The sequence below is a fragment of the Mauremys reevesii genome, linkage group 12, assembly GCF_016161935.1.
Source record: "Mauremys reevesii isolate NIE-2019 linkage group 12, ASM1616193v1, whole genome shotgun sequence".
NCBI classification, from domain to species: domain Eukaryota; kingdom Metazoa; phylum Chordata; order Testudines; family Geoemydidae; genus Mauremys; species Mauremys reevesii.
Genome location: NC_052634.1, coordinates 16843943 through 16871022, shown reverse-complemented (window position 1 = coordinate 16871022; position 27080 = coordinate 16843943). Strand labels below are relative to the sequence as shown.

At 42.9% G+C, this 27080-nt stretch overlaps 1 protein-coding gene across 1 annotated transcript in view; it reads left to right on the top strand.

The window, feature by feature from the left end:
* The first annotated feature begins 305 nt into the window (after positions 1-305).
* Positions 306-27080, top strand: part of MSANTD2 (Myb/SANT DNA binding domain containing 2) — a 34671-nt gene continuing 7896 nt past the window's right edge. Inside the window, 5 exon segments of the mRNA XM_039496076.1 lie at positions 306-533; positions 536-850; positions 17022-17066; positions 17644-17902; positions 19695-19755. Of these exon segments, the coding sequence (XP_039352010.1) occupies positions 345-533; positions 536-850; positions 17022-17066; positions 17644-17902; positions 19695-19755 (869 nt within the window). The 5' untranslated portion in view covers positions 306-344.

Here is a 27080-nt window from a genome sequence, read left to right as displayed (position 1 = left end):
GCATGAGCGGGCGCAGCCAAGGCCAAAGAACAGGCACCTCCGCAGCCCTGAGGCACTGCCCTGAGCCAACCCCCCCACGCGGGCTCCTGGCAGCTCCACGTGGCCCGCGACCACGCCCACTTCAAGCCCCGCGGGCGGACAGCCCCGCCCCTGCCCAGGCCACGCCCCCACCCTGTCCTCGAGCGCCCTCCAAGCGCGCGTGCACCCCCCCTCCCCATCCCCATCCCACGGCACGTGCTTCCCGCGCGCGCGCTCCCCCCCTTCTGCCGCCTTCCTCCCCTCTGCCGGAAGCCCCTCCCCCCAGGCGCGCGTCATATCCGCCCGCTCGGCTCCGCAGCTCCAATATGGCGGCGCCCTGTGGCTCCTCGCAGCTCCCGGCCGCCGAGTCGCCGCTGAAGATCCCCAAGATGGAGGTCCTGTCGCCGGGCTCGCCGGGGGCGCTCAGCGACGGCAACCCGAGCCTCTCCGACCCCTCCACGCCCAGCGGCGCCTCCCCGCTGGGGCCGGGCGGGCCGGGCTCTGCCGCCGCCGCGGGGCCGGCGCGGGGGGCGGCGGCGCGGGGGGCCGCGGCGGCGCGTCGCCCTCCGTCTCCTTCTCCCCCGGAGGCGCCGCGGCGGCCGCGGCCGCAGCCGCCTGCCGGGGCATGTCGTGGACGCCGGCCGAGACCAACGCGCTGATCGCGGTGTGGGGCAACGAGCGGCTGGTGGAGGCGCGGTACCAGCAGCTGGAGGGCGCCGGCACCGTCTTCGGCAGCAAGGCCCCCGGGCCCGCCATGTACGAGCGCGTCTCCCGGGCCCTGGCCGAGCTGGGCTACGAGCGGACCCCGTCCCAGTGCCGCGAGCGCATCAAGGTACCCGCCGCGCGGGGAGCGGGAGGGGCTGGGCAGCGAGGCCTCTCCCCGCCGGCCGGCCGGGGCGGGGGGCACAGAGACCCTCGTCCCCTGCCGGGGCTCGCCGGCAGCGCCGCCCGGGATGCGACCCGGCCTGACCCCGTGGACAGCTCCCGGGGACAGCGCCGGCGGCTCTGTCATGGGGCTCGCAGGAGGGCCGGTCAGACGGGGCCGTCCCGCGAACTGCTTCCTCCGTTGGATCGGATTGGGTGGCTTGGGCACCCCGGCCAATCCGCCCTGCACTGGGGTCAGTGATGTTACACCGGGGGGCTGATGCTGGGCTGCGAATCGGCCCTTGCGCCGATCCCAGATTTGTATCTGTTTTATGGTCATTTGAGCGCACGATTTATTTATTTGTTTTGCTTGGCGGGGAGGCAGCGTTCCCTCCCCAAGGCTTTTCTCGCCTTGTCTGGGACTCTGGGGTGGACAGGGGAATGGGCATGTACATGTAGTGATGAGCAAGACTCCAAAGGCTGGGTGTCCTCCTTCAGAGCATCCTGAACTTCCGATCACCATCCTGTTCTCATTGGGTGGGAAATCTCTTGCAGACTAGTTTTCTTGCAAGACTTAGTCAGGTGACAAATATGGAGAAAATAGCTGTTTCTCTACTTCTAGTGCCAGCTGAAACCAAGCAGTGTGGAGGGGCACAAACTTCAGTCACATTTTTAGTCTGCATTAGGAAGTGTGGTTCTTATTAGCTGAATGAGCTTGCTCCTCTTTTGTTCCAGGTTAGAATGTGCCTTCTGGAGCAGTCAGAACATCTTTCACTTTGTCTTGCTAGAGTGTGTAATGAATAGTAAAAACCTCTTCAAGTGAGGTGCTTTAAGCATAGCAGATGTGCTCATCAGAATTAGACAAATAGGTTTTCTTTGCTTATGTAGAATGTGATGCTGAGAAGGTAGAGAGGCTTTTCACCAAATCCGGATTCACCTTTTGGGTAAATTTAGTCTTCCTTATCAGAGGCTTTAATCTTTTTAAGGTTAACCATTCCACATTATTTTTGTGTATTTCTTTTTAAAAGACAGAGAGGATACAATCATTGTTTGAAATGTTAATTTTCTAGCCTGTTAAGATGCATTGTAATGCTCTGTCAGCAGAGGACAAGCACTAATGGTCTAGGATTTTGACCACAATAAGAAATCAGGGTTTCCAGTGATTGATGCATGCGAATGTCTAAGGTGCTTTGTTTTTATTAAAATAATTCACTTTTGTAAAGTTCTTTCAAAATGATCTGTTTAAATTTCCCAAGTCTTAACATTTTTCTTTTCTAGTCCATGATACTGACAAATCATTGAAAATGCTGGTCAATGAACAGTCCTGGCATTACCTCTTGCTCACATGTCTTATTGCTATGCAGTCAGTGACGTTTTCTGGGTTCCCAATATAGAATTTCTAAGTAACCTACAATCTAGTACTCTTTTTAAGTACCCCAGGCATTTTGGCCTTGCAGCATTCCAAAGTAAGGTGGTGTTTTTGTTTTTTGAGAGTCAGGTAGAAGACACCTCAGCTGTAATTCTTCTGTGCTGAATACTTTGGCACTGTCTCTAAGCAATGGGATTCCTGTTTTACCCTCAATCCTAGACTCTGAAGACAGACTTGTCTCTGAAAAGTTGCTTTTTGCAAGGCACACCAGAAGCCATTAGAACACCCCTCTGTAGGGATATTGTGCTTTGAACCTGGTGAGGTGTGGCCCTGGATATAATTTCTTAAACAGCTGCAGTATTTTTATAGTCTGCTTTAATTGTAGATTAAGCAGGAATGTTTGAGTATACCATACTACTGTGGGTTTTGGGTGGTTTTTTTGTGCATCTCAGCTGTAAGTTTCACTCACTTTAAGTTTCCATACATTAATAGGAATTTAATCTTCATCTTCGGAGAGGAAAGTACTGTGTGTGCTGTCCTACTCTACATGTAGACTTGGTTACTTGTCTGACCTACCAAACAGTTGTATGTCTCTCTCCTGCTTCTTGATGTACCATCTATTGCAGGCCACAGGTCTGCACTGTTGCTCAGCTTAATCATTCCCATTTACACTTGAAATGCACAAACTATTTATTCTTGAAGCAGGTGCTGGTTTTGTGCTTCTACTTGGTCATTTGATGCACTGTAAAACTTCTTTGAGTCCCATGTTCTTGGGCATCTTCCAAGGATTTGCTGTGTAAATCAACTGGACTTCCATGAAACATGTGCATTTCTAGTTTTACTACAGGGTCTAGTGTATGGTGAAAAATTACTTAAAATTACTCCTCACTAGGGCTGCATTGTTTGTCCAGTTTTCTTTCATGACAGTCTTCCGCTGTGTCTGTACTTAAAACACTACAGTGGCTCTGCTGTAGTGTTAAGTGGAGACACTTTCTATAGTGATGGGAGGGGTTCTCCCATTGCTGTAGGTAATCCACCTACTTGAGAGGCAGTAGCTAGGTCAAAGCAAGAATTCTTCCATCGACCTAGCACTGTCTACACAGACGTTCGATTGGCTTAAATACATCTGTGAGGTGTGGATTTTTTTTCAGATCCCTACAAGACGTAGCTATGTCAATGTAACTTTTCAATGTAGACGAGGCCTTGGTTGCTACGGGGTGGTGGAGGGAACCTTATGCAGTGACTGCAGAAGACTGTTGGATTAATTCAGCTGTACTTGTTACAAACTCTGGAGTAAATTTAATGTTTTCCAAGAGCATTACATAGTAGGTTCTATGGTGAAAGGCTTTCACATTTAGTGGCATTTGGAGCACTTGGTCAGTTGGTTTGAACAGGTCACAAGATGATTGCCCCCCAAAAAGTGTCTGTATACCAGAGAGAACATTTTAATGACTCTGTTACGTCCATTCACATAGACTGTTCTAAGCTTATTCCTAGGATGATTCTCCCCCCACTCCTTCCCATTAGACTGAAAATTTTGAACAGAACTTTGCCAGCCTGAAATGATCAAGGTTGGCAAAGTCAATGAATTGGCTACATTATTTCATGCTTGCGTATCACAGTGATAAGCAGTTGAGGAAAAACTGAAGGTTTTCCGTTCTCAAGCTTGAACTTGTCATGTAGCGATATCTCCAGGAGCGTCACTTAGCAGTTTTGTCAGATACTTGTCTATAGACCCTTCTGGAACAATCCCATACACTTACTATGAACTGTGTAGGACTTTCTAATGCTTAGAATAGATCACTTAGGCCTTGTCTACACTGCCACTTTACAGCACTGAAACTTTCTCGGTCAGGAGTGTGAAAAAACACCGCCCTGAGCGATGCAAGTTTCAACGCTGTAAAGTGGCAGTGTAGACAGTGCACCGGCACGGGGAGCTACTCCCCTCATGGGGGAGAAGGGGTTTACAGCACTGGTGCCACGACTACACAGCCATGTTAAAGAGCTGCCGCGGCAGTGCTTTAACGTTGGTAGCGAAGACATACCCTTGGTATCTGTTAAAACCATTTGATTTACTTTGTGTGTGAATGGTTCCCATTGATACACTATCTATGAATGAGTAAGTTCTATGATAGGCTAAACCTCAGGCTTCCTGCCAAAATGGACAGGTGAAGAACAGCAGTTAAATGTTAGTGCTGTCCAATACTGTGACTCAGCTGCTGCCACTTACTTGTGAAGATGACTTTTCTTGGTGCATTCTTTTTACGTCTTGAACACGTTCCATAATGGAGCTTAATGTGTTACAGTATACCCCACAATGGTGAGATCATGCCATTACCTAATCTTTTGCGTACCCTGGAACCCTGCTGTTACGATGCTCTTCAGTACAGTCATCTGGGAGGATGAGAGTATCATATGGAAAACATGGTCAGAGGACCATTCAGGATAGTACTGGAGTGCTCAAAACCAGACCTTTCTCACTGATTATCCAGCATCAGCCAAGGCTGACATTTTTTTCCAATGGAGCTAAGAGTTGGTCTTGATGTAGAAATTACAGAGTGAAATTCTCTGGACTGTTTATGGACAACACCAGGCTAGATGATCAGAGGATTCTAGTTTTCCATGATTTAAAAAGAAAACAACCCCACAATTCTCTGAAAAACATAATCTGCATTTTTCCACTATTAAAATGAAACTCTGAACTTTCATTTTCCTAGCCACGCTATATATTGGCATTAGTTGAACACAATGTTCTATTGATATGGTAGAACCCCATTTATTTGATCTAATTGGTACCAGGCCCAGATCAGACCATCAAAACTTTGGATAACCCAGAGAGTTTATGCTCCAGGTGATGGGGCTTGGGCTGTCAGCCCCAGTTCAGTTAATACAGAGAGGCTCAGATAAACAGGGCTGTACTGGATGTTTTTATTTTTTTTTCACAAAATGTAAATATTAAAGATCCTCTGTAAAAACACACATTCTTTGGGGGTTTTCCCCCCATGGCAGTTGGATTTCTAGGATCCCCGATTATCACAGTCGTTCCTTCTGGCTTTAAAATACCAACTCCCATGGAATTTCAGTGAGATGTGGACACCTGGCTCCTTTGGAAATGTCAGCCTAAATCACTTTTATTTAATTAAGTTATAGCTGAACCTCCACATTGATGATTTATTTTTTCATTATTATTTTGACTGGTATCCCTTGACATGCATTAAACGAAGAAACTAAAATTAATGAAATTGCAACTCTAGTATATAAACAAAGTATTTGGGATGCCGCTTTTCTTAAGTCATTACTTCTGTTTAGTGTTTTTAAACAATAACTGTTTTGGTTTTCCTCAAACACTTAAATTCCATAGACTCTAGATTCACCTCCCCCCACCAACTCATTTAGCCCACTCTTCTGAAGAATAGTGTGTTCCACTTTTCAGTTGTATCAAATACATGCATCGTGTTTGAATTAGGGTGAAATGCAAAGCATGATCCCAGTTCAAATTCGTCTGTCTTTTAACATCTGCATATGCTTTTCTCCACATATGCACAGCTGGCCTGCAATCTAGAAAAGAGCCTGCTTTTAAATTTAGCCACTTTAAAGATTCTGGTTCAAATTTAGGGATTCATATGTAACAGTTCTAATAATTATTGCTGTCTTCAAACGGAGACATGTTGAATATGACCCTGTTGATCTAGGAAGTTCTCTGGACCAACTGGCTTGGTAACCACGAAGCACAGGAAATTTAGATCTTCGTTTCCACGTCAATGATATCTCAAAAGATTTTCGTTGCGCATGTATTTTCCCTATTCTACAAATTTTAAATGATATCCTTAATTTTATCATTTCTTGGTCATTGATACTTTCTACTGATTATTCAGTGGGTCTTCAAATTGCCTGTGGTCTCATAGTTCTTGTTAACAGAAGAATTATTTGCTAAAATACATGGGGTTGTTGCCCTGTACTATTGTTACTCTTCACTTGTATGTGAGCAAAAATTGTTCAGTACAGAAACCAGTCAAAGTGGTTTACATGGCATTGGCCTAGCTACCCCTGTGCAGTAATGTGAAGAGCGAGTCTCTACTGTTTGATTTTGATTCAGAATTTCCACCAAAAAAAAGTTATATTCTGGAGAAGGTATCACAAAACATCCCACATCCTGCATGAAGTGCAAATTCATTTTTTAAAACTATGCATCTTCCCTTCACCTAAAACTCTCTCTGCTTTAGAGAATGAACAAGGGTTTAGTTCTTAACCTGAATCGCAAAGCATAGAGTAACTACATAAAAACTGAGCTTTTATATAGTGCTTTGCATTGTCAGACTGATGGATGTACAATAATATGAAGATCAAAAGCTGATGTGTTAATGAAAGTGGTGTTCCTCAGGATTAGTTATAATTGAGTTACAATACTTGGGTTATGTGGTCTCATCCCAGTCGTAACATTTAAATGCATCACTGAACACAATACATGTAGGGTGCACTGTGACAGTGGGCACCGTGTGACTGATCAAAGACTTCACAATCTCCTCTGGCCAAAACACCAGAAATGTTTAAAGGTTCTGCTTTTAGACTTTTTTCTAGAAGGAAAAAGAGTACTGTTAAATAGTATACCTATATCATTTAACAAAATACTTTGCAGTAATCTTATACATCTTAAAATCCTTTTAAAGAATTTCTCCTCCAATAACATTTACACTCTTCTTCGGCAAAGGTAAAATAGTTTACCTTGTGCATTTGACAACACTGTGTTTATAAGTTTGACTCATAGGCAGAACTTTCATGTTAACTTATTTCAGTTTATCTGTACCTACTATAGCCACAACTATCACCATCTTTCAGATTAATATGCCTTTCCAGGTGGACAGTACCCTTCAGAGTTGCAACTTAAAGGTAAAGGTAATAATTGGAGATATACCAATCTCCTAGAACTGGAAGGGACCTCGAAAGGTCATCGAGTCCAGCCCCCTGCCTTCACTAGCAGGACCAATTTTTGCCCCAGATCCCTAAGTGGCCTCCTCAAGGATTGAACTCACAACCCTGGGTTTAGCAGGCCAATGCTCAAACCACTGAGCTATCCCTCCCTTAACATTGTATTGATGCTAGTAATTTGAACTTGACTCAGTTTTTTAATAAACAGTTGGACTAGTTATCTTCCTTTGTTGTATTCGGTGTTGCCATTTTGTTCCCAGGATATTAGAGATACAAGGTGGGTGAGAGAGACAAGCTTTTGAGCTACACAGAGCTGCTCTTCAGGTCAGAAGAAAGCTCAAACTTCTCTTTCACCAACAGAAGTTGGTCCAATAAGATGTTACTTCACACTCTTTGGCTTCAGCTAGAGTGTGAATCTATTTTAAAATATTGACTCTATATCCACTGTTGTGACTGAGCCCTACGTGGCCAACCCAGTGTTGATCTCTCTCTCTCTCTATTTTGCTGATCTGAAGGGAAAGAACTTATAATCTAATCATCACTTGTCCAAAATCTTGAGTTGTATTACAGAGTAAGTACCTCCACTGATCTGTCCACATGATTCCCATGATCTTAGTAGCTGAATACTTGTGTATAGCAATCGTACCCCACACTCCAAACTGTTCGGTGGATTTCTGCTGGACTTCGGATATTCTCAGCAGATTTTTTAATTGTAAGAGCATCTTTTAAACGGTTTTCATATGATTTGATACATTGACCGGTAATCTCCAGACATGTGGTATAAATCACAGAAGAAAAAAACACCCAGAAGATTCTAATTGGAAAGTCTTCTGTTAGACAACGGAGAGACACAAGTAAGAGGGGAAACAACAATCTGTATTTGAATATTATCTTAAAGTGACAAACATTAACTCTAGAACACATCTCTTGGGCATCCCATTTTAAATTAAAGATTTTAAATCATGATCCAGCACATCTAATATTGAGCTGGTCCAGTGGCGAGTTACTCACTTTTAAAAATTGGAAACTTGTTTTCTGTTTTTCTAGCTTACCCTTTTTGTCTGATAGATTAGAGCCCTCTGTCATATCCTCCCTGGGCTGATATTATAGACCATGTTATCTCTTAACCTTTTCTTCAGTACGCTGAATAGATTTAAATGCCTTAAGTCTCTGTGTAAGGCATATTTTCCATGTAGCTCTCCCGCAAATAATCACCAAGTTCTAAACTTCCTTGGTGGGAAGACTTCCTGTATCTCTGCATACATGAGAATAGCTCCCTGGTGGCACCTGTAAGGTGGGGAAAAATTACAATAGACAAATACAGCAATAATAAGGATGAGTTTTGGAATTTCCTTATGGACATGTTTTTGCACTATGTTGTAGGAGCAGCACCTGGAGATTGCAGTGGGCTATTGCTGATAATTGTTGTATGTCCATGTGTCGTCGTCTTCTAGAGGATCAAACTATGAGTAGATCCTGTTTGCAGACCTTAATTTTAAGAGTTCTGAAAAAGGTATAAACTTCCCGTAGGTGACTGAGCCATGTCTGTTTCCCAAATATACAATGGAGGTATCCTTCTCCTATAAGCTGACTACAAGAGTATTGAAATATACAACGTAGTCTGCACTAGTCACTTCCAAGTGGATTGTATCATCTATCCCAGCTGGCACAAGTCACATTAATAATCTCGTAAGTGTCAGTTTAGTGGCACTTAGTTCATTTTTTTTTAATCGTGTCCTTAACTGATTAAGGCAGACTATTATTTGGGCCTCCTGTCCTCGACAGTGATGTTCCAAATTACTTTTAGGTTGGCAGGTAAGAATCTGAATGGCCAAGATGCAGTAGTTGCTGCTGGAAGATTGAATGTTTCTATACTGTCTTCTACATTCTATTAAGTGCTTCAGAATTTACTGGATGCACCTGAAACTAATGAAACCCACAAATTCAGAGCAAAGTTAGCTGTGATACACTGGGATTGTAGGTTTTTGTTTGTTCAGCTAAATGTACATCTACATTAGTTTCTTGAGCAAGGATGGCTAAGACTATGGTCTTGTCAGTTACCTTCTCCTGTTTAACTTTTTGGTTTTGGGCAAGATTGAGAAGGTGGCATTGGGGTAATTTCTTTCATTAATTGAATTCCACACATTTCCATGATCTCGGACAATCTGGTTTCAGATGTGTATGTTCTCAATGGAGGCTAACATCTCTCTCGTGATGCCTAAGGTCAGAGTGTCAGTACTCATCCTAATAGGCCAGCAGCTCTTGATGGTGTTGACTAAAATCTAGGTTCTTCTAAGGGTGGATGACAGAGCCTTATGCTGGAGTAAGACCTTCTTTCAGAGGTTAATGCTGATCTACTGTACTTCCAAGTGCCATGAAATCCATGGTTCCATCACATCTACTCTTTCACTTACTGTGAAGCTACAAGTGAGAGACAACAGGATGTAATCTCACTGCTCTCCAGTGCTTCGTGGATGGTGATCAGGATGATGAACCACCTCTGATTCAACCCAGGTCAGAAACAACTGATGTCTTGTTAGAAAGAAGCACTTAGGCAAATGGATGGAAGCAACATCTGCAGAGGATTTCAGCTTTTTGGCAAAGTGGCTTGTGCTCTCATGGTTCTATTTGATCCACCACTTATCAATTCTTAGATGATGCTGGCCCTTACTGCCATATATTCTGCTGCTAGCCAAGAGGCTGGACCTATCAGTGCTTTTTGTCACTTCTGTACTGGGAGCTGCCCCTGAAATCTGCCTGGATGACCAGACAGAAGGAATTTGATAGCAAGGTATAAAGGAGGCCTTAATAAACCCTAGGATGAAGAATACAACTGAAAAATAATCCTTGATGGCCTTTGAACAGTAGAGAGGGTGTTTTCCTTGAAGGCAAGCAAATCTGCTCTGCGATGCCTTTCTTCATTAAAGATCACCATTAGTGCTTTTAAGGACTGTTATTAAATAGTCTGCAAAACAGTGTCTTGGTCAGCAGGTGAGAGCACAATAGCAAAGACCCGGTGAAGAGAGTAATTGTCCACTCCATCTCGCCCCAAATGCATGAGCTAATGCACTATAGCTTTGTTTTTGCTCAAGGAGCTGTATCTTGAGCTCTTGACACAAGGAAGGAATGCTTTTAATGGTAGCTGTGTTCAAGTTCAAGTAATTCATTGATGTGGAGTCTAGTTTTTCCCTTCCTTTTACAGTCACATGCTCAGATCTAGATCTGTCTAGTGCTTGTTGCCATGATATTGGTGCCTAGATGGGTTCCTTATACCAAGTTTGAAGCATTCGTACTCATACCAGTAAGACTTTCTGTTGTCTGTCTTTAACGGTAGCAGGAATCCTTCCCATTACTCCACTTCAGGCTTTGCCACCAGAGCCCTAGCGCCTAGGAACCCTAATGGTGGTTGCGTTGCCATGAGGGGTGGCACTGGCAGTCTACACCAGACTTCCTTGGTGCCTTGACTAAGTTGGGACATATTCTGCTTGCTCCACTAGGCTGGATAACAAGCAAGGGTCTCTTCCCTGAACGTGCATCTGCCCCATCTTCCCCCCGCCCCCCCAAGCCTTCTGTACTTGTGGAGATTTTCTGAACTGCCTTGTCCTTATGGAACCCTGGGTCCTCAACTCTTGTGGAAATGGACTGGACAGATCTATAGATCTCCAACCTCAAAGGAGATGAGGTCTAGCTGCGGTTCTGCTGCTTCCAATTTGGTTTCCGTGGAGCTGTCATCTCAGACAAGACAGGTTTAATAAGTAGACACTCCAAAACTTATCATTCTAATTTTCTTTGGGCATTACTGTGGACTTCTCATTGCTCCTTAGCTGACAATGTCTGGACTAATAATATCAAGTCCCTCAGAGGGTAGGAATGGTTTTACTTCTCAGCATCTCTGGCTGCTGCTGCCGCCACTAATGAAAAAATCAATCCAGTTGGATCTCCTGGGGTCTAAAGCATGTGCCTCCTCCATTGCAGAGGAGAATCACTAACAAACGATTGCTTTAGTTAAATTAACTGAGGATGGAAGCAAAGTTCAGCATGTCTGAGCACTAGCTGGTGGCCAAATAAGTTGAAAGAGCAAATCAAGAAGTGGTGGATCTGAGGTGGTCCAAAATAACTCAGAGCTGTCTCAGTTTTCTATCTTCTTGCGTGAGGATTGTCAGTCTTAACTTACCCTACAAATGACAATTTCTGATGGGTTTGAGCTGTGTTCCCATGGACAGGATAAGGTCCGTATCTCAGAACAGAGGCAAATGAAGCTCACAAGGTGGTTTTCCCCTTATCTCTATTATCTCTAAAGATAACATTCCTCTCAGCTATTGCAGTAGATAGCTGACATCCCGTACACTGTTACATTGGATAGGGTGGTCCTGTTTCCTCACCCCAAATTCCTGTCTCATGTGATCTCTGGTGCTGGACATCAACCTGCTGGTTTTGTTCTCCAAGCCTTAGTGGCATAGAGGGAAGTGTTTTTTTCACATCAGGGTCCATATTGTGGACAGAAGATTCTTAGCTATTTAAATGAGACCAAAACAATCCAAACATCCCTGGTCGCTCTGGCTTATAGGGATGAGAGATGGTCAGTCCTGCTCAACCCACAGGGTCATTTATTTGGACAGTCCATGTATGCTTGACTGTTCTGACTTTGGCACATGTTCAGCCACCTCTGAGAGCTGGCTCACATTCAAACAGGTGTAAGGCAGCCTCTGTTCTTTGCTTTTTCAAAATCTCTCTCGCTGAACTATGCAAGGCTGCTCTTTGGAACTCTGGTCCTTTACTCGGCATTATAACTTGGACTAGGTCGTCTTATCTTATGGCCAGTTCAGGACACTCTAAACTAATCCCTGCTTGCCTGCAGAAGGCTGACTACTGCTTATTTATTTGCTGAGAGAGAAGTCATGTGGCTAGCTCTCAAAGGGTTGGCAAGGATTCCTGAATCCATAGATGGAACTGATGGTGGTTTTGGCCTCCGTCCCTTTTGTGCCTTATGACTCCAGAGCAATGGGGAGGAGGCAAGTGGCCCCAATAGACACTGCTTGCTTGAAGCTGCTGAGCTGAGCACACAAGAATGTAGATCTAGGTGAACAATTTGAAGAATAAGTGTTACAACTTCTTGTTCTGCCAGGATGGTTTTCAACTGGATTTTGGTATTTGCTCCCTATAGGCTCTAGTGACAATTCTGAGTAAGCATGTTGGACTCTGACACTAATTCCAGTCTCTAGAATCATCCTCTCATTAAAAAGTTTCTTCAGGGCACCAGTTACTGAAAACACGTCTAGTAAAGAGATGTTAAACTCCCCTCTGTGTTGCTTTCCTTGCATCTGCTACCCTGGCAAGAGGACTTCTGAGATGGGAACTTTAGTAAAATAAAGATGTTTAATGTACCATTCATTGGATGGGCTCTACTTCTGGGATAAAGTTTTGGAATGGTGAGTGTGTGTGTGTGTATAGATAGATAGATAGATATAGGTATCTCCTAGAGCTGGAAGGGACCTTGAAAGGTCATCAAGTCCAGCCCCCCACCTTCACTAGCAGGACCAAGTACTGATTTTTGCCCCCAATCCATAAATGGCCCCCTCAAGGATTGAACTCACAACCCTGGGTTTAGCAGGCCAATGCTCAAACCACTGAGCTATCCCTCCCCCCTTTCTGAGTTTTACTGATCTCAGAAAATAATTTCATTCTTTCAGCCAAACTGTCTTTTTTTTTTTTTTTTAAATAAATAAATAAAAACCTGCTTGCACAAAGAGAGCTATTGGAAGCCACCTGAGCGGAACAAAAATTCAGATGACCCATATTTTTTTATTCAGTATGTAGATTTTTAAGGCCTAAAGGGACCATTATGATCATCTATTCCAGGGGTCTCAAACATGCGGCCCGGCCCGCAGGGTTATTTTCTGTGGCCCGCGAGCTCCTCGCAGCCCCCCTGCCCTCCACCAGCGTTTACCTAGCGCGGCTCCGGCCCCCGCGCTGCTCCAGGAAGCAGACAGAACCTGGGGGATGAGAGGCGCAGGGGTGTGTGTGTGTGTTGCTGTTGCTTCAGACACTGCCCCCAGCAGTTTCCATTGGTCCCGGTTCCCTGTTCCCGGCCAATGGGAGATGCTGAGGGCGGTGCCTGAAGTAACAGCAACACACACACCCTTGTGTCCCTGCTCCCCATCTGAATGCTGATAGCATGGATGATTATCTCCAACAGTGGTAGTAAAAACTGAATAAACAGTAAAAAATCAATAAACTGAAAACAAAGGGCCATAAATCTATTTTTGATCATGATCCAGAGCATCTTACAGCAGAGATTTGTAAGACCATTACCTGGTCATACATAGACTTTTTAGTAAGCACGACAAAAGACCTTCTCTTTGAATTTCCCCCATTAATTGGAGAAGGTTCTTTGCTGTTGGAGAAATAAACAAGAAGCTGAGGATCACTGACTTGTAGGAGATTTTATCTAACACTTTGTGCACGTGTGGCAGGTCCTCAGCTCATTGCCCCTTCAGTCTTTTCCATGGAACTTTTGCTTAGCTACGCTGGTGATGCGTAACTAGATCAGATGAGTCAGGTATACAGCTTCAGAAAATGTAGCTGCAGTGGGAAACTGATGGGTGGGGATAAGGACATTGGTGCCCATATTGACAGCCTGGAAAACTGGAGCTGCTGAGTAGGGCTCGGTTCCAGCATTAGTGGGCAAACCACTGGAGGTACCTATATGCTACAGTAGCAGTGAGGGGTGACCTGTTTCCAGGGGCTGAGCACGTAGTGCAGGCTTCTCTGGATTTCCTAGTGTCACATTTTCTATGTGTGGCTTTTAAGTTATAAATGTTGAGCAGAGATGGTCTTTATTTTCTGAGCGTACAGCACCCAGTATTTGTTTAGTAATAAAGTTTGAGAAGGCATCTGATGGTTAGCACCACACATTGAATAATTATATTAAAAATAAACATGGTTTTTTCTTCTGAAAAGACTTGTGGTGATATAAAGGTGCTGGTAGGACACTATATGGAGATGTGGTGTTAATGCCCTTGAGCAGGAGTCCAGCTGCATTCTGGGAGGGACAGAGGGACTACAAGGCTTGAAAAAGCCACTCTCCAGTGATAACACAGGAATTCTTATAGGTGTAGAGAGAATTAAGGCTTCATTTTCAAACCCCCCCCCCCCGTTATAATAATTATGCAGAAAATCTGCAGAATGTCTTGATGCCGCTGCATTCTTGAGCCTGCAAACAGCTGCAGAGTGAAATGAATAGCTCTGGTAAGCTGCAAGGTGGTCATGCAGAATCATGTGGGGCAGCAGTGAAACAGACCAGAGTATGCCAGTTTTTAGTTCAGGGCTGTTAAAGTCATGTGCTGTAGAGGCGCAGAGATATCCATGGTGGAGAAAATGGAAAATATCTGCGGGGAGGAGAAAATAGTGGCAGTCCCCACTCTCCGGTGAAGGAAAATAGAGGTCCCACCAACAGTTTTTAGCTATAATTTGGCAGGAGGAGCTCTTCTCTTTCAGAAGCTAGTGGGGTTGTAGAAAGCTTTGAATATATCAGATGTCTACTGACCAGAGGTGGATATGAAAGAAGGAATCATCCAAGCAAGGTCCTGGGTCCTTTTGGCAGTAATCTCAGCATATACTTTCCATCCTACCTAAGTATCTGGAGATGTGTTCTGACCAGGTCACTGCCTCCTTCATCTTTTGCATTGGTCTCTGCTGAGTAGGTGCTTGGTGAATTTTTGCCATGGTCTTCGCAAAATAACATTGTTGTTGAGGGCTGAATGAAATAAATGGCTGCTAATAAGATTGCCTCTGCTGAAGTCTTAAATAGATAATTTGGTAACATCCGTGCAAGGGAGAACTCTTTTGAAACTTACAATTGAGTTTTAAGCATTTGCGCCAATGTTTGCAGATGTTGAGGGCTCCCAAAGGATCTAATCAGAGGATATTGACGCTTCTCAGTTAACTTTGCTGGAGACAACACTGTTGTCTATTAATAAAGCAGTTAGAATCTCTTGGGCCTTAAAATTGAGACAGCTGTAACATTCTTGCTCAGCTGGATAAGGAAATATTGCAAGGTGTGTAAGAATATAAAATTGTCATGAAAACTGTTTTTAAAATTTGAGTACATGGATTTCTAAAAATGTCTAGGAATAATATGCAGTGGTGGTGTAGCTGTGTCAGTTGTAGGATCTTAGAGAGACAAGGTGGGTGAGGTAACATCATTTATTGGACCAACTTCTGTTTGGTGAAAAAGACAGGCTTTTGATCTTACACAGAGCTCTTCTTCAGGTCACAAATGATATAGTAGTTTACATGTTACCGTGTGAAACTGTCATAAATGAGGTGAAAACCGTAGCGTCAGTCTAGAGTGAGACAGAGGTATCCATCTGAAAGTGTAGTTCTGCTCTGCAAAGTGACTTTAAAACTGGTACATCCTACTCACATGTATTCTCTGAGTATCTGGGTATTACCTGCTTGGTCTAATCACTGACTTGTTTAGTGTTTACTTCTTTAGCCTTGCAGTGTGCGCCCCCTCCCCCGGGATGCAGTTCTCTCATGGATCGTCAACAGATTAAGCATCAAATGCAGAGTCTAGTTCTACCCACAATTACTCATCCAGCCCCATTGAACACACAGTAGTTGAACAGGTGGAAAGCGATGATCAACACTTGAAAACTTTACCCAACACCTACTAAATGGAGGGCTCTGCCTACTAACCAGTGGTAGATACGAAAGACACAGGTGGAAGGGGAACAGTAGCCCTGCGATCAATATCCCATTGAGAGGCCCAATGCCCCTGCCACCTTTGCTCCTATTTCAACTAGAATATTGTCCTACCTCCTTGCTTGGGGGAGGAGGGGCGGAGTTGTAGCTGTGACACTTTAAAGCACCTCTTTCTGGTTATGGAAGAAAAGGAGTTTCTGTTCCTCTCTAGTCTCCTGGCTGTTGCATCTTGGGTGGGATGAGAGCTCTGCCACTCTGCACTGTCCCAATTTCCATTTTTTGACTCTTCACCATTGAATAACTTTATGCCCGCTGTTGGTGCTGTTCATAGTTTTCCCAAGCAGCAGCATGAAACTAGCATGAGTTTTTGATGGCTGCACTTCTGCCCTCCAGATTTCTGAATATCAGCCCTGGAACTGATCAGACTTGTCTGTTTCTATGAGCCACAGTGGAGCTGGCTTGCGAATCAGGAAGACGCATCGGTTTACATTCTTGGCTTGGAAGGTTGGTTTTTTTGCAACCAAAAGTGCTGAAACTTGGTGGCTCTGTAGAAGGTGACATATAAAGCCAGTTCTCGGCCCAGCCCAGAAGTGCATCTTTCAAGCCCTAATGGTTGCTTTCATGAAAGAGAACACAGCTTGATTTTTCTTATTCAAGGTTCAGTTTGAAGTGATGGCAGTTACAAGAAAAATGTTTTGTAAATTGAGTACATCTGATAGGAAGTCCTTGAAACGCAGCAGATATGGAATCCTACAAAGCAATTTAGTCACTTTTCAAAGTAGAACCACACTTTGAATTAAAAACATTAAGGGACACGAATAAAGACTTTCTAAACAGCTCCTCCTTGACTTGGAAAATTGGAAGCAGATGCAGAAGAGTTAGATTTCATACTGTATCTTATAATAATGCATAGTACTTGCTACCAACTCAGCCACTAGAATAAGAAATCGAATAGGTATTAAAAAAAAAACCTGGTTTAAGCTTAGCAATCTGTCTCTATTGGAGGCTTCAAAATCTGAACTGGACTCTGTTGTACTGGATTACTAGATGTGGCCATCTTAGTATTGTTTCTTGATGATTTGATGTTTGAGTCTGGGAATTTGGAGCATTATTGATTTGACCTCTTTTAAATTTTCAGCAGCTTCCCAAGAGACAGAGTGAGTTAGTAAGGAATGCAAAATATGTAAGTAATACATTTTACTAGCTAAATAGTTTAGGCAAACATTTTTTACCTTGTATCTTCTTACTAGACTAAGGAAGGTTGGACTGTCTTTGCTTTTGGGGACTCCTCTTTCTATCTCCCCCTCCCCCACCTTCTCCAAACTGTGGGCACAACAACAGCTGTACTCTCTCCTTCCTGTAGAAGGTGTGCGTTCTACGGGCTGGCTGGTATATTGGATGGGATTTGTGTTTATTTTCCTGTAATATGTAGGAGACTTGTGTATTCTCCCCTGCCCTCAAAATCCCCAACTTTGAAGCTGGTGAACCTGTAGATGCTATACAACTTTTTTCTTTGTAATCGATATATTCAAGCTAAAGCATCGTGTGTCAGGAACATCGAAGTTGTGATGCTTCCTGTCTTACAAAGGTTAATTTGCAGTTTGGTGATTGGATTATAGTACTTGCTCAATCTTTGTCACATGTGTTCAACATAAGTAAAAATACACAGATTGTCTAGCATTCTTATTCTATCTGCACGTGAGTGCGTGCTATTCTGGAAAGCTAGCACCAATTGAGTAACAAAAGGTTTTGTGTCTTAGACCCTTCGCAGGTGTTACAGTCGAGTGAAAGAACATGGTGTTGGGAAAAGGAAAAGCAGTTACACATTTGAACAATTGGAACAGGTGTTTGGTCAGGGAGGATGGGACTCGCAGCCCTGCCAGCCTGTACTCATTAATAGTAGCGGCTTGTACCAGGAGCTGGAATCGGATGGCAGCACTATGGAGGAATATTCACAGGAGGATTGGGGCAACCACAGTCAGGATCTTCACTGCTACCAGGGAGGAGACCCAGAGCTGGGTAAGAAATTGATTATTGATCCGCCTGTATGTTTTGGTTTTGCCGGTGCTTGTAGCCTCTCTACTGCTAATCCTACTCCATAATCCTAATCCATCCTATGCCATAATGCTGCTATACCTTCTTCTGTGTATTTCTTATACTTGCAGGTTTAAGACTAGTCATAAATCAGAACTAATTCCTATAATTTGTACAATTGTATAAATCTAAAGTGCCTAATTTGCAGGGCTCCCTAAAGCTATCAGACACCTTCTCTGTGTAACTAAATTGTGGACCGAACCGATGAACTGCTAGTTTTTATTGTTAGTGAATTCTAACAAGTAGAATATTTGAAATAAGTAGACTTTAACTTGTTTGCATTGTCTTATTTTAAAACAGGTACAGTAGCTCTTTTGTTCCTGACAAGATGCTAGAGTGGCCCTTTGTTTAAAGTTTGAGATTTGAGTTTTGCTTAAAAGGAACTTGAATGGGGGGTGAGAGGGAAGGAAATATGAATTGCTGAACTTGATGTTAATTGATCTGTACTGCTGACGCTCATGGTCACACAACAAAACAAATCTTGCAGGTGGATCGCCGTATAAACTCATTATTTGTTAGTCGTAAAAAGCTAGCAAGCCACACGCCACAACTACTTTTATGTTGTGCAAGTAAAACTGCCAAATTTTTGCCTTTTCCAAAAAAAAATCTCCCTAGTCTTCCAAATGCTGTGGCCCAACCCTGACAGATATTACAGAAAGATCCACTTTCCTGAAAATATGCTTACATTTGACTTCTGAGTAAGTATTTTGTATAGAACAGAGGTACATTCTTGCCTACAATAAATAGGAAGGAAAAAGGTTTATATATTTACTGAGTCTATGGAAGCTTATCAAAGTTAATTTAAAAAATGATTCCCAATGGGATTGTAAGAGCAAGGCAGCATTTACAAGGGAAGATGGATAAAGGCACTGTTCTCGCTTTTTCTATCGTATTTGTAGGTTAAATTGGAGCGGGGGAGGCACAGAAATATACCTCCATCTGCAGCTGTATTCTGGGGACTGGTAAATTCTGACTTTCGCTAAGAGATGGATTAAATTGTATTTTCAAATGACAAGAGCAATACCTCCTCAAACTAACTGAAGTATGAGAACTAGGAATGTTTTTAATTTAAAGAGGATCAGAATGTATGCGGGAGTTGGGGAGAATAAGTCATAGAAGGGGGCTACTTGAGATACAAGAGACAGGACCGAGTTTCTTAAACCATGTATTTAAAAATGTACATAAATGAGGACTGTGATTCCATATAGGGGTTCTGGTGACTCAGGCTTTTCTCTGATGGTTTGTCACCATTATCCTTCAGAAGAATTACAGCAACATTCACGTGCAGGTGGGGCTGACAATATTCTTTGTGCTCAATGAATGGTTATGAGAGAGGTACTTAGCACGCGCACAGTCTAAATGGAATACAGATACATTTGTTCTGGTGCTTGCTCTTCAAATGTGCTATTGAAAAGCAGAACGGCCTTTTTTCAGAATGTAGTTTACAGTGAAATCAACGTGTGACTTAATGGCAGGAATTACTTTTGTCCTTGAAAGATCTTGCACACGGGAAGCCAGATTTTTGACCCTGTAGCTAAAAATTCAGTGATGGTGATGTAGCTTGCATAGTAGCTGGTTTTGAGAGCTGAAGCAGTGTCCTCAGAGTGTGACATCAGAATTTTACTGGAAAACACTAAGTGAACAACTTCCCTTTCAAAGTAAAAAGCTTTGGGAGAGTTTTAAATATATAACTGTCTATTGGAACTTTGCTTTTTAGATGAAATGCCTGCCACAAAGAGAACATTAAAGATAAAGCAGGAATCTTCAGAAGAAGCACAGTAAGTAACTTATGAATGTTTTACTATTGAATGCATTTCCCTAGGGGTGCTGCGCGGGAGGAGGATGTTAGAAACTTCTGACTATAATTATAAATACATTGTGCAAGACTATTGAAGAATCTGCTTTTTGCATCATTCCAGTTACCTCAAAACATGTGGAAAGCTTCACAACTCAAGTCTCTTTTGGCTCTGTTATACAGAAAAGGAAGCAGAACTCTCTTTACGTGAATGCAAACATTAAACTGTGTAAAATACACACCATAACCTTTGGGGATGTGGGTGGGCAGGTCTTGGGGTGCTCTGGCAAAAATCCTGACTCTTGGTTCTATTTGTAATCTGGTTTCCATCTACCTAAAGTTTTGTCTCTTTGGGCATGCAGGAAAAGACACTTTAATGAACATCTACATTTAAAATGCTAAGGTTATTCCCATTAATGAGTATAGCCACAGAAGCTTAAAATTAGTACACAGACCTCTCTATTACCAGCAGAACACTGGAGAATACAGAAAATACCTTAAAAGAAAGGGAAAAATCAAGAAAAGGAGTAGAGAGGTATTGCTAGTTGAGCAATGTACATTTCTGTTGGCCTTGAGCCTTACTTGCTTTATTACTGGAGTACAGGCGTGAGTTTTTGAGTAAAACATTTAGCATGATGAAGGATGGGCAAGTTTACTCTGTGCCTAGATCATTTTTTTTTCTGCAACTTTGCAAAGCTAGATTTGTAATCTTTTGCTTCATTGGTTTAACCTGGCAAATGGTGAGAAGTTTAATGTGTCTTTGCTCTTGTGGGAAGCACATGAATCTCACTTTCTCCACCACCATCTTTTTTTTTGGGGGGGGGGGGGAAATGGGGAGCGAGGAAACAGTGGATATTCTTTGCTGGAGAATGGGCCAGTGTGGAATCATAGTTTAATCTTATTTTGGGGCAGCATTTTTATGAAATGGCGCAGTGGCTAAGTGATAACTGCCTTACATATTTCTCTATACACTTAACTGTAGAGGTCAATGCCCCTCCTATTAAAGTAAGCACAACGATTTCCATTCTAATACCCTGTTTTCAGTCTCTAATTTTTCAAGCTTTAGGCTGGGATTTTCCAGGCTTGGTCTGTGACTCAAAGTGAGCTTCAAATCTGATCAAAATCATTTTAGCAGATTGAGCATGAATTAGGAATTTTCATTCCCCCCCCCCCCCCCATGTAAACATTTGCGGCCTTTTTTTTGAGCCACTCGACAGCTGGAGGTCAAAATTTATATTTAAATAGTCCCGAGAAGTGCCTTAGGAAATGGACTTTCATTTTACTTTGCTCAGACTTGGAAAGACAAGTTCTGAGTGTTTACTGTATACTTGGCACTGTTCATACAAGGCTGGGAAGATTCATTTGTTCACAGATGCATGGCTAAACTACGCAGTGGTTTTAAATCCTTCATATCTTAAGATACCTTTTTATAAAAAGCAGAGGAGCTTTCTGTGAACCCCTGGACACTTTGCAAAGTGCACAGGAAGTAGACCTGCACTGGAGCTCCACAGCTGAGAGAGGTGTAAAGCATCTTCAATAGCCAGACTCTTCCTGAGATGTGGGGGGAGGGTTTTTTCCCTCTGGCCAAGGAGCCTTTTAATTATGCTGTAATTCTTTATTTAAAACAGGTTTAATTAAATGCAGAGTTAACAGGATTTGCAACCTCCGCTGGAATTTTGATAGCATTGCATTAAGCAATCAAAATCTGAATGAACATCCTTCACTCTGTCCTTTGTACATATGAATATGATGTAGGCTGTAATTGCACTGCCAGAAATGATTCTAAATGGGTGTGTATGTAGAGTTGTAGAAAAAACAGGGTCTGAACTAGAGGCTGTAGCATAATGCTCACATCCACAATGGACAATGTATGTTCTGCCTTATTTAGCCTTAACTTCCACATTCCTTGTCACCTGAGGGCTAATTAGTGCTATATTAGAATTGGAAAAGGTACAGAGAAGGGCAACAAAATCTATAATGGACTAGAATAGCTTCCATATGAGGAGAGATTAAAAAGACAGGTCTATAAAATCATGAATGGTGTGGAGAAAGTGACTGAGAGAGTGTTGTTTATCCCTTCACATAACACAAGAACCAGAGTATCCAATGAAATTAATAGGCAGCAGATTTAAAACAAACGTCAAGTAGTACTTCACACAATGTAAAACCGACATGTGGAATTTGTTGCCTTGTTGTGAAGGCCAAATTACACTGGTGTTCAAAAAAGAATTGGATAAGTTGGAGGTTAGGTCCATCAATGGCTATTAACCAAGAGGGTCTGGAATGCAGCCCTATGCTCTGGGTGCCCCTAGCCGCTGACTGCCGGAAGCTGGGAGTGGACAACAGGGGATGGATCCACTTGATTGCCTGTTCTGTTCATTTCCTCTGAACCACCTGGCATTGGCCGGTGTCAGAACAAAGGCTGTTGGGGTAGATGGACCCAATATGGCCATTCTTATGTTCTGATTTTACAGCATTAGCGGTTCTGCATTATTTTATATGAAATATGTGTGATAGCTTGACTACTTGTAAAGCTACTAGCTAACAAAGTTAAATTGCATGTCTGCAGTTTCCACTGTAACTGTTGCATGGCTTTGTCATGATCACACGCAGTAACTTTTTTTTGTTTTTGCTATGTACCAAACAGTGTCTCCGCTTTCTTTTTGGAAATAAGACAATAATAAGATAAGCTTTCCAGTTGGAATGGTTAGAGCAGAGGCTGGACAAATGTGGCCTAAAATGTAGAAATGACTGACTCGTATCTAAAACTTGTATAATATTAAAGTGTACAGTGTGTTAAACTCTTCTCTGCAATGTTAGCAACACTGTGCTAATGCATGAGAATTTGTGAAACTGACTAAGAACAGGAGTACTTGTGGCACCTGAAAGACTAACAAATTTATTTGAGCATAAGCTTTCGTGGGCTACAGCTCACTTCTTCGGATGCATGCAGTGGAAAATACAGTAGGAAGATATATGCACCCAGAGAACATGAAACAATGGGTGTTACCATACACACTGTAACGAGAGTGATCAGTTAAGGTGAGCTATTACCAGCAGAGGAGAGAGAAACTTTTTGTAGTGGTAATCAAAATGGTCCATTTGCAGCAGTTGACAAGAAGTTGTGAAGAACAGTGTGGGGGAAATAAAAATGGGGAAATAGTTTTACTTTCTGTAGTGACCCATCCACTCCCAGTCTTTATTCAAGCCTAATTTGATGGTGTCCATTTTGCAAATTTAATTCCAATTCAGCAGTCTCTCGTTGGAGTCTGTTTTTTGAAGGTTTTTTTGTTGTAATATTGCGACTTTTAGGTCTGTAATTGAGTGACCAGGGAGATTGAAGTGTTCTCTGACTGGTTTTTGAATGTTGTAATTCTTGACGTCTGATTTTGATTACCACTACAAAAATTTTTTCTCTTGCTGGTCAATAGCTACCTTGACTGATCACTCTCATTAGAGTGTGTATGGTAACACCCATTGTTTCACGTTGGGTGTGTATGTGTGTGTGTGTGTGGATATAGATATAGATATAGATATAGATCTATCTATCTCTATCTTCCTACTGTATTTTCCACTGCATGCATCCGATGAAGTGGGCTGTAGCCCACGAAAGCTTATGCTCAAATAAATGTGTTAGTCTCTAAGGTGCCACAAGTACTCCTGTTTTTTTGCGGATACAGACTAACATGGCTGCTACTCTGAATCTGACTAGAAACACAAATGAGATGAGTTTTATTTGCCTGATCCAAAATGAGATTGCACAAAACAAACTACATAAATAGAAAACTAGAGAATTTTATTTTTAATCATGTATTAGGAATAGCCAGTGTTCTTGAACTATATGATAGAGCATTGGGGCCCTGAGTCCGCAAGGTACTGAGGCACATGCTTAATTTAAGCAGGAGTAATTCCATTGAAATCATTGGACTTAAGTATGTGCCTATCTTTCAACATGTGATTAAGTACTTTGCTGAATCAGGGCATAGGACAAACCTTTTTTTTTAAATGGGTGAAATAGGGTCCTTGGGCCACATACTTAGGTAGTAAGTAAGTGGGCCATGTTTAGGAGCCTGATTCTTGGCCCTAGCCTCTCTTCCATTCCATAGGTCAGCTTAAAGTACCCAGGGAAAGAAGGGAGAAAAGCCAGTGTGGTATGCTCCTTCCCCCCCAGCTCAGAGAAGACCTGTGTCTACTCGGCTCCTCTGGGATAGCCCTGATTTTAGGGAAGTGAGACTGGGGGATGTTCCCCTGCAGACCCCGGAGGTTGAGCTTGAATTTCAGGTAGATGTTAATTCTATGACTGCTTTTATCAGAGACAGGTGGGACAGGGTAGGCATCCAACAGTAGCGTACTTCCATGGCCAAAGGGAGCTGTAAGAGTCGCGCGGAGGAGCTGATTCTTTGCTCTGCAGATCTAGAGGGTTGTGCCATACCTATGCACTTCTCCTTTAGGGAAGCTTGCGGGGAAATTCCCCAGGGTGTACCTTGTGTAGTGTCCTAAGGCCTTTATACCCCTTCTGCAGTTCTGCAATGAAAGGACACCCCGTAACACATGTGGTGGGGTTTTTCCCTGACATTGGCCCTTTGAAGTGGAGGAAATCAGTGCAGCTAGCAAGGGGTAACTTTCTAGGAGACTTGTTGCTGAACTATAGGACGCATGCATTGGAATTAGTATGGCACTTTCTGGGCACTGGTGATTCTCACTAAGCCTTTGTGGCTGCACACGTACATACATGAAAACACCATTCCCATCAACCGCCTGCAGAAGCAAGGAAAATGGTACATTGCTTCCACATTCACCCTGTTCTGTGAATTAACAGAATAGCTCCACTTTGGGCACTATGTTCCAATAGGGGGACCTGGTGCATAGGTTTAATACATATTCTCTCTTCACTAAGCCAGTTGTGTAAATACACGATTCGTCACACTGACTCGTCTGCCTCTCTTGACTTAAGAACATAAGAACGGCCATACTGGGTCAGACCAAAGGTCCATCTAGCCCAGTATCCTGTCTACCGACAGTGCCAATGCCAGGTGCCCCAGAAGGAATTAATAGAACAGGATCAAATGATCCATCCCCTGTCACCCATACCCAGCTTCTGGCAAACCTTGATGGACCTATACTCCATGAACTTATCTAGTTCTTTTTTGAACTGTTATAGTCAGCCTTGACAGCATCCTCTGGCAAGGAGTTCCACAGGTTGACTGTGTGTTGTGTGGAAAAAATACTTCCTTTTATTTGTTTTTAAACCTGCTGCCTATTAATTTCATTTGGTGACACCTAGTTCTTGTGTTATGAGAAGGAGTAAATAACACTTATTTACTTTCTCCACACCAGTCATGATTTTATAGACCTCTATCCTATCCCCCCCTTAGTCGTCTCTTTTCCAAGCTGAAAAGTCCCAGTCTTATTAATCTCCGCAGCTGTTCCATACCCCTAATCATTTTTGTTGCCCTTTTTCTAAACCTTTTCCAATTCCAATGTATCTTTTTTTTTTTTTTTGAGATGTGGTGACCACATCTGCATGCGGTATTCAAGATGTGGGCGTACCATGGGTTTATATAGACAATGTTAAGAAAAGGATAGACAATAATAATTCCCAACATTGTTTGTTTTTTTGACTCCCGCTGCACATTCAGTGGATGTTTTCAGAGAACTATCCACAAGGACTCCAAGCTCTTTCTTAAGTGGTAACAGCTAATTTAGACCTTTTAATATGTTAAGATTTCAAACAGTAAATGCCTCCAAGCTCTTTTATAGAGGTGGGAAGTAAGGAACAGAAGTGAAGTGGCTTGTCCTAGGTTACACAGCAAGTTAAGAACATCTGAGATAGAATTTAGGAGTCCTCCCATAGTCCCTTGCTCTGTCCATAAGGCATTCAGTCTCTTCCAAACTTAGCTTTGACAGTAGGGCCTATAATATCTTTACCCCAAGCTGTACTGCATTTATGGCAAAGCGTGCTTGTGCTTCTCTTGCTAGACCAGCATAGTGCCTAGGACTGGCTTCCTAAATTTTTTTTGCAGTACCTGCAACAGGCTCACAGGGTAGGAAATACACATGTGATCGTGCAGTGTTAGCTTTCTGCTCCGTTTGGAACCTTGTATGTGAAGTCTGACATGCAGTGGGACCCTTTTTTAGTTAATACAGGCCCAACTATCATAAGAATTGGAACTTGTTAACTCCATGACCTACTGTCTCAGAATAAAGTAAAGTGGGGAAATATTTAAGAACTTGTTCTGCTATTTTTATTCACTTGTGAGACAAAAATAAAGAGCTTTGAAAGATGTTGGCTCCTTCACTGAAACAGCTGAGCTAGCCTCTGCTGCTTGGAATCTGATTTGTACAGAAATGGTTTGTTTAAAACTCCCACCAAGCTTCGAATCACCACTCATTTGAAGCATGTAAGATTTCAGCAAGACAAAGGGAGCCGTTCCACCATCAGTGGTCAGTGTCCTAGCAGCAGCCACGCAGTTGGGAATTCCAGCTCTGCTGGTAGCTTGCTGCGTGGCCTTGGGAAAGTTACTAACTCCTATCTGTCACCGAGTGGCCTACCTCACCGGCTGTTCAGAGGGTTAATTCCTGGTTAGAAAGTGGTTGGGGAAGCAGTTACAGTGTAGTGCACTTTTCTCTGTTTTGACTGCTCATATGATCACTGTTACAGTATCTGAAATTCACAAGTAGTTGGTACAGTACAGCCTTTTAAACTGAATGACACCTATTTATAACTTCCCTATTGGTCCGAAGATTTCAAGTCAGACTGAGATGCTGGATATAATCGTAGAAACCCTGAGTTAGAAGGAACCACTGCTGAGCCATCTAAGCCTCAGGGAGATGTCAGAATAGTTTCCGTCATCCTTGTAGCTTTTGGAGTGCTTGGGTTGGTGATTCTGTCCTTGGCAATCCTTGCTGCTGCTCTAAAGCTCCTCTTTACCTGTCACTCCCCTAAGTGAAGTCACGCCTGTGCCTGCTAGCAACCCTTCCACTATTCAATTGAAAATTACAAGTTCTGGTTTATTGGGTTTTGAACAGAAGTGTTTCTCTAAGAGAAAATTGAGCCTGTCAGCTGCCTTTTAACAAATAAATGTATAAATGCTGCTGCCAGCAGAACTCTGTACTCAGACAGCAATGTGCTTAATAAGACAGCCAATTATAATGTCACCTTGTCTGTCTTGTCCCTAGAAGATGATGAACTTACAGTCCCAAATGTCTAAAGGGAAAGTTTGAGATGGCATATTCCAAGCTGTAAGTGACACAGTGAATCTCTGAGGTTTGGAATCTGAAGAACCAACAGCAAAGCCATATATAGAG